Source organism: Gymnoscopelus microlampas (genome assembly GCF_963454915.1).
Source record: "Gymnoscopelus microlampas genome assembly, chromosome: 17".
In the NCBI taxonomy this organism is placed as follows: Eukaryota; Metazoa; Chordata; class Actinopteri; order Myctophiformes; family Myctophidae; genus Gymnoscopelus; species Gymnoscopelus microlampas.
The window spans coordinates 25,348,397-25,363,396 of NC_139954.1; the positions used below are offsets into that span (position 1 = coordinate 25,348,397).

Below are 15,000 nucleotides of genomic sequence, written 5' to 3' on the forward strand. Positions count from 1 at the left end.
AAGGAACTGGAGGCACTATCATGTGGTTAGAATACATTCCTTATTCTACTACTGCTTTGACCCAGAGTCAAATCAGTGACCAGTCTACCCAGCTTCTAACATTTCATTGCTTGTACCTGTAAGAGTGAGTGACAAATAAACCTGTCTAGTCTCAGCCCTGTTGCACTTCCACTTCCTCTTCCAGTCGGCTGGTCCCGATTCCATTTCTAAGATGTTTACTTGGTGAAAACTTGGCCGCATTCCAAACCCATAACCTGTTTCCATTCCAAAGCTCCCACCTTGCCGGCTGGCATCATTCCAAGCGACGGCCCCCTCAGCTCCAATATTTTCGTTTTTAATTCATGGTTTGATGTTTTGATATTTTTTGAAAATAAATCTCATTAGCTCTTTTACATGCTGTTGTAGTGACCTCTACTTTCTTGTGGCTCTCTGCTGTCACACTGCAGTCACAACAAATCAGAGAGTAACTTGTGCTATGTGAAGAACTGCTATCGAGGAAATCACACTGGATGTACACAGTAATATATGATGCCACCTAGTGGAACCAGCACTCCCTGCATCTCCCATTCACCCAGACACACGCCGTAGCTAATGGAAAAAGTGCTGACGCAAATCACGTTTCCTGTCATAAATAAACTGAAGTATTAGTGTTAAAAGTGCATAGAGAAACTGTTCTCTGTGATATTCCACCTTCTGGGCCAGGCTAGGCTGTCTATCTTTCTATCTCCAGTCGCCACTGCAGTCTCTGGCAATGGAGAGCTCTGTTTAATAATATATGGCTTTACCCGTGGAAACTGTGATGGTGCAGCCTTTATAAAGTGTGTGTGTGTGTGTGTGTGTGTGTGTGTGTGTGTGTGTGTGTGTGTGTGTGTGTGTGTGTGTGTGTGTGTGTGTGTGTGTGTGTGTGTGTGTGTGTGTGTGTGTGTGTGTGTGTGTGTGTGTGTCTTATAGGATGTGTTATTGTCTCTGGGACAGAAGCTCTTCCTGTTTATCATGGGGGCTGCTTCCTTCCTTCCACACATTTTCCAGCATGGGCGTGGGGTGGTTGGGTGGCGGGGTATCGGTGTCCCTCCGCCGCGTATCCCCTCCTTGTTTCCTCTCCTTGTCTCTTTCCTCTCATTGGTACCCACTACCCAGTTGGACTTGCTGAAACAAACAAAGCCGGGACACACTTAGTGAAGGAAAGGACACAAGTTTCAACCTGGCGTCCCTATTTTGGTCTTGTCATTATAGGCAATCATTTCTTTTAATGTCAACGTTTTCAAGTAGTAGAGATTTACCAGTTAATGTAGAATACAAAACGACATTCACACCTCTCCCTGTATTGGGCATTGGTCATTATAGATGAATATTTTCACAATTTCCAATAGCAAAAATGGCATATCTACAAACTCACAATACATAGCATCATGAGTCATGACGTGTTGTGAGTTTGTAGATTTGTTATATTTTCGCAATTCATTGTACAACAAAGTGGTTGGTACACTCCTTGTAATGTTGACAATGTGCACCATTTAAACCCAATGTACCTCATTGACCAGAGTCCCCCAGGGGTCTAAACTTTGTCCCCTCCTTTATCCCACTACACCAAATATCTTAGAAAATAGCCAATCTACAAGCTCAAGCTTGTACTGTAGATATAGCTATTTTTGCAGAATATGTTGTTGTATGTTCGCCTATTATGACATGCCCAGAATACGGACGCTTGTGTTCAAGTGGTCAAATCCATCCTTCCCTGACGAGAGGTTATTCCTCTTTCCTCTCTCATCCTCCTCCATCTCAAATCATTTGAATCCTCCAATTAAACAGAGAAGCAACGGAGATGATCCTCAATGAAAATATTGCTGGCAAAATGGTGGACAAACAAACTAAAGTGTGTCTGTGTGTTTGTTCCCTGTACAGCTGCCAAGAGCCCGTGTTCTCCTACGGAGAGGAGAATGAGTCGTAGCACACAGTCCTGTGGCTCCTTCTCCATAACACCCTTCACCACCAGCAAGGAGAACCTCCCTGTGCTCAACACACGGATAATCTGCCCTGGTACACACACGCACACACACACACACACACACACACACTCACGCACGCACGCACGCACGCACGCACGCACGCACGCACGCACGCACGCACGCACGCACGCACGCACGCACGCACGCACGCACGCACACACACACACACACACACACACACACACACACACACACACACACACACACACACGCATGCATGCACGTCCATACACACTGCTATTGATGGACACATACAGATGGACACACGAACAAATTTCAATTTCTTTATTTGAGTCCACATTTATAAAATACATTAAATATTTTTCAGTTGCTTCGAATCTCCCACTCACTTGAAACAACATGTGTCACAATGCTTCAGTCCAAAGAAGTCCAGAATATAAACAACAAATGCGCATGAACGTATTCACAGTTAACATTGGTCATACACTTCCGTCTGCCATATTACCGACACCGGAGAAAAATGATGGGTACAGGAAGCACCTTCTCCTCCAAATAGATCGACTGCCTATAATGGAGGAGATTGAGCAATATCTTGCAAGCTGCTTTGCCTTACACTTGGACAACCCCATAATCCTCAAGCCCCTGACCACCAGCCTGTGGACATGGCCCAAGCTGCCAAATATAAAAACAAAGAGCTGACACTTATAACCTAGATGTATAATGGCTTGTACTAATGGCTGGTATTTTACTTGTTTAGTAAGGAAAGCTTCCTCTAAACTTGAATCAAAAGTACAGCCAACTTCCAATAGGAAAACCTCTCTGCTGTTCTCATCAATCACAATGACGTCTGGTGTATTTGCTGTTATATTTGCAAATACATGGGGGTCATTGCATTGAAACATTTCTGGTTTCACACAGGAGTTTTTGTAAAACACAACAGAGGAATCAAATGTGGGTGACACATCTTTGGTAATAATGTCAACAATTCTTCAAGTCATGCCTTGCTATGTACAGTCCTTTGTAAACATTACGTTTAATATATGGGACATGGACTCTATGGTCTGATACTGTCCATGGTGTAGGCAGTAAGAGTCATGTTTATTGGGGTACCAGATGGACAGATTCAGTTTGGTTGGCAGCACTTGGAGGCGTGCCTTTACCGTAAAGATGAGAATATATCCTCATCAATCGCTGCATTTTTAAGAATTGAGTGGGACACGGAGTGATCAGCTGACTGCAGGCAAGAGAGCTTCCCTTGCAGCCGCAGTCCTGTCCATCGCTGTTTCCTCTGCTGCGCTCTCAGCGCTAGAAGGTGCGTGCGCGGACCGACAGTTTGATGAGATAGGCTACCTAAAGTCTGTGTGTGTGTGTGTGTGTGTGTGTGTGTGTGTGTGTGTGTGTGTGTGTGTGTGTGTGTGTGTGTGTGTGTGTGTGTTTTGTGCAGGTTTGCGTGCTGGTCTTGCTGCCTCCATAGCTGGCAGCTCCATCATCAGCAAGATGCTACTGGCCAACATTGACCCATTTGGTGCGACGCCCTTCATTGACCCTGATCTGGACTCACTGTAAGGACACTGTTAGACTATAAACTAGAGCCCGACCAATGCCATATATTTGGGTCTGATGCGACCGGTCCTCTAGCCCACTGAAATTCAAATAGCCGATCTATAAGCTCATAACGTGTTGCAACGCAACACGTTGTGAGCTTATAGATCAGCCTATGACATGCCCAAAATATGGATATGGAAGTTTATAGTTGTTAAAAATCAGGACACATCGGCTACATAATTACTGACTATAGATCTGTGGTCTGTATCTCTCTGTGTGTCTCTCTCTGTAGTCTCTTACACTTGACATTTATGTGAGTTGTCTGGTATTCACTGTGCCTGTCCCCCACCCAGGGAGGGCTACATGGAGAAGTGTGTGATGAACAACTATTTTGGCATCGGCCTTGATGCCAAGATCTCCCTGGAATTCAACAACAAGAGAGAGGAGCACCCAGAGAAATGCAGGTCAAACATGCCCAGTGTTCCAGTTTTCCACCCATACATACATCCATACATATAGTACAAGTTCAATAAAGAGAGATATTGCAACAAAACATACTGTATGTATTGAATTAATAAAAGTTACACGTTTTGGCAATTAGACTCCATTGAAATAACACCCACCTATTCTATTGTTCGTCCGTTGCTTACCGCTTTCCCCCTTCCACTCCCCTCCCAGGAGTCGTACCAAGAACATGATGTGGTATGGAGTTTTGGGCACAAAGGAGCTGCTGCAGAGAACCTACAAGAACCTTGAGCAGAAGGTCCAGTTAGAGGTGAGAAATTAAATAATAGGCTTGCCACATCCACGACTTGTAAACAGCCTTTTCTCTTTGTCCTATATCAACGTCCTTCTGGGATATCATGTTCATGATGTGTAACTTTTGTGTTTGTGTGTGTGTGTGTGTGTGTGTGTGTGTGTGTGTGTGTGTGTGTGTGTGTGTGTGTGTGTGTGTGTGTGTGTGTGTGTGTGTGTGTGTGTGTGTGTGTGTGTGTGTGTGTGTCCTAGTGTGATGGCCAGTACATTCCCTTGCCCAGTCTCCAGGGTATTGCGGTGCTAAACATTCCCAGCTACGCTGGTGGGACCAACTTCTGGGGAGGCACCAAGGAGGATGACGTGAGTAGACTTCTTCATCCTGCATCCTGGATGAGAGACTGTGTGTTCATTTTCCAATGCAGTCCAACATGTTTGACCAGGCCAATCAGTGCAGTCCAACTCAGGTCAAACGCATTCCACTTTTTGGAAAGAGGCTCGTGTATTGAGGGGGTATTTTCCCTCTTAAAGATGATGACGATGAGAGCTTGACCAGGCTGCCAGTCCATGCCTGGCCTTCTCTCTCCTCTCCGCCCTGTAAGTAATGGGAGGAGGAGACTCTTTCGTCAGCTTAGCTAGATGACCCCGTTGACCAGGAGAGAGAGAGACAGAGAGAGAGAGAGAGAGAGAGAGAGAGAGAGTGAGTGTGTGTGTGTGAGTGAGGGATATTGGTGCTTGTTTGCTTAAAGCTCAGAACACAAGAGCTGTTGACGGATTGGAGTGTCAGTTTGTTCAGCTCGCACTCTCTCTCATACACACACACACATCACTCTGTGGGGCCCTGCAGAGGTTGTCCCTGGACAACACACACACGCACGCACGCACGCACGCACGCACGCACGCACGCACGCACGCACGCACGCACGCACGCACGCACGCACGCACGCACGCACGCACACACACACACACACACACACACACACACACACACACACACTGTGTGTTTGGTGTTATGCAACCGTTAGAGGAGAGGAAGCAGGGAGAGAGGACATGTAGTGGAACTGATCCAACACACACACACACACACACACACACACACACACACGCACGCACGCACGCACGCACGCACGCACGCACGCACGCACGCACGCACGCACGCACGCACGCACGCACGCACGCACGCACGCACGCACGCACGCACGCACATTTACATCAACAATTGATCCCTTTCCTTTGCCAGTCTTTGAGCTAAATATTACAAGAACCCAGAAAAATGTATTAGACACACATAGTGCCCAAAATCATTATTATTGCGAAAGATTCCCTATTAAATTCTGTTGTAGCTTTAATGGCCTAGTATTATCAGCAAATAATCAAGAGCAATTATACTGCCCTACAAAGCACAAGAACAGATACAATTAGTGTAATATCACGTGTATGCCGATATCTCATTTGGCTGACCAGTTGAAACACTTTTAAACCCACTAATCAGTAAAAAAAAAAAAGCAGTTACTGCACTTTGGCTTTGTAGGGTAGAATAGTTATAGTTAAGTATATGGTATTGAATGTTATGCACCTAACAGCATTTATCAACATGTTGCCATAACGCCCAATTTAGTAACACAACGTTGTGTTAAGCACTGTTTCTGAAGTCGGTCAGGGGTCCACCTAGTGGCCCGTCCTCAGAGGACTACTTTTCTTTTCTATCAATTGTTCCTTTGTTTACATAGAATGTGCATGTACATGTATGCATGTGTGTGTTCCTCGCAGAGGAAGGGATTATGTTTTCGCCCCTGTCCGTGTCTGTCTGTCTGTGAGCAGCTAATCTCGGACACCGCTTGACCGATCCATTTGAAATTTTGCACACACTCCCAGTAGACCAAGAAAGAAGTATTATTACATAATAATATGTAATAGTGTAATAGTTTGTCACACCGCAGAATAATAAGATATTAACAAAATTGTCAAGTTTTGAAAATAAGGTGTCAAAGTTCTCTCAAAGTTCTCTCGGGCGGGCCCGCTGAAGTTCACTGTGTTGATTTCCCATGATGCTCTTGGGTGGCAGTAAATATGTTTAGTGAGCTGTTTATGTGTTATTCAACTAAAAAAAGTTATTATTATTTATTTCTTTATTTTTCAGTGGAAAATACATAAGAAAGAAATTCCACCAAAGCATTAATTAAGCTTGTCATGCACAGTTTGTGGTGAGAAATCAATAACATGGGAAATGTTGGGAGCCTCTAGTTTCGGAAACGATGCACTTCTCACTCACACAGCTAAACTGCTGTGGAAGTAGAGAATAAAACTGAGAGCATCACATAACTGAAAACTTTGATCCACCATTTACAAACTAGAATGATTACACACAATTGTTACAACACTGGACAAGACTGGAGAGTAAGACCAGTTGATTGAAATATCCTGCTTGAATTGAATTGAGTTGAATTGAATTGAATTGAATTGAATTGAATTGAATTGAATTGAATTGAATTGAATTGAATTGAATTGAATTGAATTGAATTGAATTGAGTTGAATTGAATTGAATTGAATTGATATTTCAGTCGGATTATTTTCTCCTTGCAGATCTTCTGTGCTCCGTCATTTGATGATAAAATCCTAGAGGTGGTGGCTGTTTTTGGGAGCATGCAAATGGCCGTGTCCAGGGTCATTAAACTGCAACATCATCGCATTGCACAGGTGAAACCACAAACCAACCAACCTTTTTTGTATATATACAATATATGTGTATATATATAAATATATATATATATATATATATATATATATATATATATATATATATGTATATATGTATATATGTATATATGTATATATGTATATATATATATATATATATATATATATATATATATATATATATATTGATGACACACAAATAAATACTAATAATACAAAAATACGTAAATAGACTATGTATATATATATATATATATATATATATATATATATATATATATATATATATATATATATATATATATATACATAGTCTATTTACGTATTTTTGTATTATTAGTATTTATACAAAAATACGTAAATAGACTATGTATATATATATATATATATATATATATATATATATATATATATATATATATATATATATATATATATATACATAGTCTATTTACGTATTTTTGTATTATTAGTATTTATTTGTGTGTCATCAATTTAATCTCATCTCTGTCCATTATCAGTGTCGTACAGTAAAGATCACCATCCTGGGAGACGAGGGGGTTCCTATTCAGGTGGATGGAGAGGCCTGGATCCAGCCTCCTGGAGTCATCAAGATTCAACACAAGAACAGAGCCCAGATGCTCACCAGAGACAGGGTAAGATGAAAGGAAGGGAGGCAATTGTGTTACCAAAATGACTAGGGGCCATCATCTGGGCTGTGTGAAGGTGCACAGCAAATTCCATGATAGTCCAGCCAGTACTTAGAACAACTGAGAGCCATCCTGCAGAGGACAAATTTCGGTATGAGCAGATTATAATGCCTTATAAGTATGTGTATAATGCGTTATACACATGGGATGCATAGCAAGTGCTACCCAAATTTCACATCATGATGTGCAAAATGTACTGTGACAACAACAACAACAACAAAAAGTTCCCTTTTCCTGGAATTCCTTCATTTTTTCTATCCATCCATCCATCCCTCTGATCCCTTCTCCCCCTTGTAGGCTTTTGAGAACACCTTAAAGTCATGGGAGGACAAGTTGAAGTATGACAAGCCTCTGCCACTGCGTCCCCACCTCTATCCCCAGCAGTCTGTGGACCTGGCTACTGAGGAGGAGGCAACCCTTGTCCAGATGTGTGCCCGTGCTGCAGAAGAGCTCATCACCAGGTCAAACACTAATGTCTGATTTGTACTTGGATGTGTTAGTGTGTCAATGTATGAATGTGTCAATGTGTTGCGCTGCGATGCGTTGTGACTGTGAGTGGCTATTTTTGGTGTACAACACCACCACACAACAAGAAGTATAACCCTTTAGTTACAGTATAACATGCAGTTAAGTACAAATACTATTATGTATGTCACTACTAATATCCACATCTTACATGGCCCATAACTCTCTGTTCAATTGCAGGATCTGTGAGGCGGCAAAGACCAATGGGCTTCTAGAGCAGGAGCTTGCACACGCCGTCAATGCAGCATCTCACGCCATCAACAAGACACATCCCAAGTTCCCTGAGGTGAGACAGACGGACAGGCACAAGTCACTACGACACATGCATGTTTTCAGCCTCACATCACCACGTGGACTGTCACTCTTGTGCGATGTTTCTAAGTGAGGTGTTTGGTCTTGTATGTGCAGAGTCTGACCAGGGACACAGCAATAGAGGTGGCCAGTACTATCAAGGCTCTCCACAACGAGACAGAGTCAATTCTAGTTGGCCGTATCGCCCTGGTGAGTTACTAAGGTTCTATATACATTATATTATAGCACACATTATTGCAACCCCTCCCCCCTTTTTAGCTCCCAAAATATAGCTTGTTCATTGTCCATTTTCAGTTGTTCATGTTGGTTCAAAAGCTTTGATCAAGCCATAGTGTGGTTATGCCTTCGCTCACTGACTAAAAAAAGAAAAGACAGATTTGTTTAGAACACTATCTCATGTCTGAATATCAGTGTTGATCGAGGCCTGTGTTCTCCTCTGCAGCAGCTCGACCCCCCAGAGGAGGAGCAGCTGTCAAACGCCCTGCAGAATGTGGAGGTGGAATTGGGAAAACTGGGAGAGATTCCCTGGCTTTACTACATACTGCAGCCTGACGATGAAGAGGTGAGACAGCCTATATACAGTACACGCACACGCACACGCACACGCACACGCACACGCACACGCACACGCACACACACACACACACACACACACACACACACACACACACACACACACACACACACACACACACACACACACACACACACGCACCCCATGTAAACACATAAATAATGTGAAAATAAAACATGACGCTGTGAAACAATATCACATAATACTCATAGCTATCATCACCACTAGCTAATTAAATTAAATCTCTTATTGTAGTGGTTCTCAACTGCGGACATAGGGGACCCAGAATACTACTGGTTTTAATTCTAGGAGATAATATAATCCAGAGACACCTGGCGAATGCAAATACCTGCCCGGTAAAATAAGAAAAAAGGAATAGCCTGGTGCACCAAGACTGGGGTTGAGAACCACATGATGTCTGGAAACGCAAGATCTGAGTGGCTAAATGAAAGGCTATAGGTTGATTATGCTTGTGTGCCAGGACCCCTCTCTGGAGTACGGCAAGAGGAACAGTCGCAGCAGCATGTTCCGTATAGTGCCCAAGTTCAAGAAGGAGAAGGCCACAAAGAAGACCAGCCCCCAGTCAGGTACGCGTGGACCTGCTTTCATTTCAGCCCAGAACAGACCACTCAGGCCTGGACATCAGTCGGCCTGTCTGTACTTCTCTGTCCACGGTCGCTTGAGAGAACACACCATCATTCACGCTGCCACATGTTGTACTGTAGAGCATGCATGCTGGTGACCAGTAAAAAGTTGTACTGGGAAGGGGAGCATTTACTGGTCCCTGGAAGGGAAATCATTTTTTTGCATTTACCCACCAGATGGCTGTTCGGATAGTTCAGGTGTTAATTTAACTCATAGCGTGTGCAAATGGAACTAAATAGACCTGTAGGTTTGATTTGGTTCCATAGGTAATACTCTCAGAGTTAAATTCACTCTCAGTGATGTTACAGGATGTTACACTGCGACGTACTAGCATCATGTCCAGGGGGTGTACAGTACATCACGGCTGAGGGATGTACTTGTATAGAAACAGGGGATAGGCTCCTGCGCTATGGGCCACATAGCTCGGCAAGGCTTACTGTATACGTGCTGACTGACCCTGATTGTTTTTATGGAATGGTCAATTGCAAGACTATCAGGCCTTAAAGTACACACAGGAGACAAATATGCGTGCTGCAGATGTGTCCACACATACAGAGTTGTACCCACACATACCCAAAACGTATACACATGTTGATGTAAGCAATATGGATGAATTTCATCACTGTCAGGCAGAAACCTTCACAACCCGTCGCGATGCAACATTGCAAGCTGGTATATTTGCTAATTTCTTGACAAAGGTTTTAACATTTTCGACCATTTTCAGCTATAATGACATGCCCAATACTAGGGATGCCAGGTTGAAAGTGGTTAAGAATATTTTTTTTACCAATGAAAAGTATTAACAAGAGCGACAAGAGAGTGACTACCACTGGATGGATCCATGGAAACACAAGCTCTTTTTTCCATTTCCTGAAAAGTAATGGTTTTGGACATACAGGGTTTCTGCCTAGATATGTCTTGAGCTACATGGTCGACAGTTGCCATAATTTCCTTTCACTGTTAATGATTCCCCCACACTCCATACACACAGAGTTCATACTGTATCATGATGTCCTGCAGGGAGAAGAGAGATGTGATGTGATATTTGTTAGGCCTCAGACTGACCCTAACCATCCATTATTACCCCTTATTATCACTTCACTCAGGATATGATATGTCTAAATGTGCAGCTTCAAGTTCATGCACAGACCAAGGTCAAAGAGGCAGAACAAGTTTGCATCTGTGGGAAAGGCTGCTGGAAATAAATGCTTCTGTTACTTGCTACACTACAACTACTGAAATCAAGTTCATGGACATTCTGTAGTCTGTTTTTTTCTTGGGTTGAATGTGCTGCATAGCACCGTATACAGCGTATGTGTATGTAATCAATTCTATTAGTGCTCCAGCTGGGCCTGCAAATGACTATGTTATGTTGTGTTGCTGCAGTCTGGGAGGGGTGTTGGTTAAAATCAACAGGAACGTGTTGATTGGCTTGGTCATCTGGGGAAGGCGTTGATTGGCTAGGACGTACCGTCTGCAGGTTGCACAGGCTTCCGCCTCCCCTTTACCTCCTACTCCCTCTCTGTGTTCTGATTGGTGGAAAACCTGCATGCCCTCAGCTTCTCTGGAACGCCTCTGTCCAGTGCCTTGTAATGAACCGAACTTTGGCTCTATTAACCCCTCCTCCTTCCGCCAGCTGCCACCACTACTTGCCCTCTTCCTATTCCTCCGTTTCTCCTTCCTTCCCTGGTTTCATTCTTTCCAGTGATAAGTTGTACCACAAGTTCTCCTCCCATGTGAGATGGTGTGGCTGTGTTGGCTTTTCGTATGAGTGTGAGCTCCAGAGGTCTACTTCTGTGAGAGACGGAGAGAGCGAGAGAGAGAGAATTGGACAAGCAATTATTCCAAAGCCAAATTATAATTTGCCGCACGACTGTCATTGACTGGCTTTCAGGCGAAAAACACAATGCCTTGTCACATCAGGTTTTTCGTTTGAAAGTCAGTGATTTTCATAAAAGCAACACACTGTCGAGTGCTGAAGTATAAATTAGGATCAAGGACAAGTAGGTGAATGTGTGTGTGTGTGCGCATACATGAGTGGCACTCTTGAGCCCCTCTCTGCTCTGCTCTGTGTTTGTGTGCGTGTGTGTGTGTGTGTGTGCGTGTGTGTGCGTGTGTGTGCGTGTGTGTGTGTGTGTGCGCGTGTGTGCGTGTGTGTGTGTGTGTGTAGTGGAGAGGTGGGGCACAGAGGAGGTAGGCGTCTGGCTGGAACAGCTGAGCCTGGGAGAATACAGGGACACCTTCACCCGCCACGACATCAGGGGCTCCGAACTGCTGCACCTGGAAAGAAGGGACCTGAAGGTATACACACACAAACTGATTTACTCACAACCCTTATCACAACTCACTGTTATCTGCCCCTACCCCTCCAATGAACTCTCTCTCTCATTTTCCTCTGGATGTCTGTAATTCTGGTACTCTTCTGCCTGTCAGCTATTCCCCCTGTTGCGTGCGCTGTGCTGCACTGCTCTGCTTGGCTTCCTCTGTCTTGAGTGCTGCTTAGTGCCATAGTGCCTCGTTATGACTCGCTGAACCCTGGGTCACTGCTGGCAGGAAGTGGGGGACAGGTTCTGGGGGCTGGGTGACCCTCAGCTGGCCTGGGCTGGGATGGGGTGGGATCGGGATGGTTAGCCTGAAACTGGCTAGACTGGATGGGGTTGAGGCAGAGCTGTGAGCTTTGGCAAGTGTGGTGTGTGTGTGTGTGTGTGTGTGTGTGTGTGTGTGTGTGTGTGTGTGTGTGTGTGTGTGTGTGTGTGTGTGTGTGTGTGTGTGTGTGTGTGTGTGTGTGTGCGCGCGCGCGTGTGTGCGCGTGCGTGTGTGCATGTGCGTTTGACATTGGAGCTGGGTTTGGCTAAGCTAAGGTGGTCTGAACTGCAGGTGACCACAGGCTGCAGATTTGGTCTGGCACCGCTCAGCTGTGATTGGATTTCACTCTCTAAGAAGTAGTGAGGGGCCAATCAGGGCCCCGTATGCAAATATGGGACGGCTTTATCACCAGAGGTATTTTTTTAATTCGCCCCTTGGAAAGGTTCCACACAGAGATTCCAGACTAATATCTACGCAGTGATATTAGTCTGGCCATGCCAGGCTAGTGTGAAACTGGTGGGTGGGGTCCCCGTATAAGGTTTGTCTATGCTATACACAAAGCAACTGACGTACTCTGAAAAGAAGCTTCCCTTGATCCTGTATTTCCAGTGGATCACAGATCAAACACTGTGCGTTTAACTACTTATACCCTATATAATTAGTTGACCAGTGTTCCCCAGGGGTCTATACTTGGTCTCCTCCCTTTTCCCCTCTACACCAAATATCTTCGCTGAAATAGCCAATCTACAAACTCACAGTGTGTCACGTTGCCAGGTTGTAGATCGGATATTTTTGCCACATATTCGCCCCAGAATAGGAGCGCTGGTGTTCATGTGGTTAATGTCATTAAAGCATATACAAGGCATGCATCCTGAGCACTCTGCCCATAGCAAACTGTACTTGAAATTTCAGTGATAGAAATGTATCATTTCTCTGCTGTCCGGCAGATACCAGCTAACTCCAAAATGTTAATTTTTCAGGAAATGGCAAAAACAAAATAAAAAGTGGAGTTAGGAGGTTTTGTTCATCACTGATAAGAACAGCTAAATGGACCTCCAAGCTCACAATGAGGTGGGAGGTCAAAAGGGGGTGGAGCCTGGAGTCAGCAAAACCAGCTAACTCCACCCCCCTTTGGTGGACTTAGCTGGTTTAGCAGAAAGTTTGAGGATCCAATGGTGGTTTTGTCAAAAGCGCTTTTTAATACCTGGTTCAATATTTTTTTAATCAACACACAGACGTAAAGGGTATTCAATAGCACTGATTTATGGAAAAAAAATGCAAAAGCGGAAGAATGGAGTTAGCTGGTTTCTGCCGGACAGCAACGATATCTTAGTTTTAATGAAAATCAACAGCTGTGACACCAAATCGGTCTGTATGGCGAAGTTTTGTGACTGCTTCTTGAATGGCTGTGATGCTATGTTGACAAAATATGTCCACGGACAGACAAATAAACACCTGACACTGCACTGAAAACCACTTCAGTAATAGGCAATAAACAATGCCAGCCACACTGTCATGGCTGGTAATGAAAGCATTAAAATGACCAAAGCTGAAAGTGTTGTAGCACACACAGACACAAATGCGGCACAGAGACAGTCAAGAGTGACGTAACAAATTCCTGGACTGTGCCAGTATTTCTCATTCAGTGTCTCAGAATAGGAGCAAATGACCAACTAGCAGCCAGTACTACTTGTAAGCTTGTGAGGATAAATAGCTACATGAAAAAGAAAAATTTGGAGGAAAATCTTACTTGAGTCACATATCTCTCTATGTACCTTCACATACAGTAGAGCTAGTGGACGTGTAAATACATGGAATGGATTAAACTAAACCACAGCTAAACATTTGAATGTAAGATTGGGTACAAACCATAAGAATGTATATCATAGTTATATAGGCTACATACAAATAATGAAATTATTTCTATGATGTTGAGTCTAATCTGTTCCACAGCAGAATGTGTGCGTGTGTGCATGTGCGCGTGTGTGCGTGCATGCGTGTGCATGTGTGCGTGTGACATCGCTGGAGTGGATTAGGACAATGTCTTTAGTCTTTTTCTCTCTCCACAGGATCTGGGGATATCGAAAGTGGGTCATATGAAGAGAATTCTCCAGGGAACTAAGGACCTGGCCAAGGCCACCATGGTTGACTTCTAACATTGAAGTAGAAGCTACCGGAGAAAGGGGAAACAGGCTTTCCTCTTTACCACACTGACAGAGGCTGGGACTGGGAGCACCGAAGCACCGAAGGCAGCATGGGAAAAGCTCCGTATTTCAAGGATGACAAGAATTTCATCTGTCCGTGTGTTGAGAAAGCCTTGGAAGAGTTTTGACTGAGATGCGTCGGTGTGTTCATCTGTGTGTCTGTATGCGTGATTCAGTGCCAAAATGATAGCTGATGAGTATGAAAGTTAATGGAAGTGCAAAAAGAAGTTATGGATGTTGACAAAAAAAAGCCATTTACGACTTAATTTCCATTCACAGCACAGAATCAGGTATGCAACTAAACCCAGCATCGTCAACAGCTGGCTTGTCCGCTTCAAGATGACAAAGTCAGAGTAGCAAAACCTGGGACTTCCATGAGTGTTCTCTGTGGGATGCTGTGTATGTACAGTTCATTCAGTTCAATATCATGTGGACTGGTGATGCTTACTGGCTCCATGCCTGGTCGCATTAGACAGCTATG

The 15,000-nt window shown here is 44.0% G+C and overlaps 1 protein-coding gene across 7 annotated transcripts in view; it reads left to right on the forward strand.

The window, feature by feature from the left end:
• dgkh (diacylglycerol kinase, eta) overlaps positions 1 to 15,000 on the forward strand; it is a gene marked incomplete at its 5' end in the record, with an annotated part of 73,814 nt that overhangs the window by 54,175 nt on the left and 4,639 nt on the right. For 6 of the 7 annotated variants that reach the window (XR_014602723.1, XR_014602724.1, XR_014602725.1 and 3 more), the window contains 14 exons: positions 1 to 25; positions 1,903 to 2,037; positions 3,412 to 3,529; positions 3,866 to 3,976; positions 4,191 to 4,287; positions 4,521 to 4,628; positions 6,850 to 6,963; positions 7,485 to 7,619; positions 7,971 to 8,134; positions 8,379 to 8,484; positions 8,607 to 8,699; positions 8,953 to 9,072; positions 9,566 to 9,671; positions 14,385 to 15,000. The exon at positions 1 to 25 is cut by the window's left edge and continues 110 nt beyond it; the exon at positions 14,385 to 15,000 is cut by the window's right edge. Coding sequence is in view for 4 of the 7 variants with exons in the window: in XM_084084472.1 (XP_083940598.1) it covers positions 1 to 25; positions 1,903 to 2,037; positions 3,412 to 3,529; positions 3,866 to 3,976; positions 4,191 to 4,287; positions 4,521 to 4,628; positions 6,850 to 6,963; positions 7,485 to 7,619; positions 7,971 to 8,134; positions 8,379 to 8,484; positions 8,607 to 8,699; positions 8,953 to 9,072; positions 9,566 to 9,671; positions 14,385 to 14,437 (1,485 nt within the window). The remainder of the gene's footprint in view (positions 26 to 1,902; positions 2,038 to 3,411; positions 3,530 to 3,865; positions 3,977 to 4,190; positions 4,288 to 4,520; positions 4,629 to 6,849; positions 6,964 to 7,484; positions 7,620 to 7,970; positions 8,135 to 8,378; positions 8,485 to 8,606; positions 8,700 to 8,952; positions 9,073 to 9,565; positions 9,672 to 14,384) is intronic. The other variant, XM_084084471.1, reaches the window with a different exon arrangement.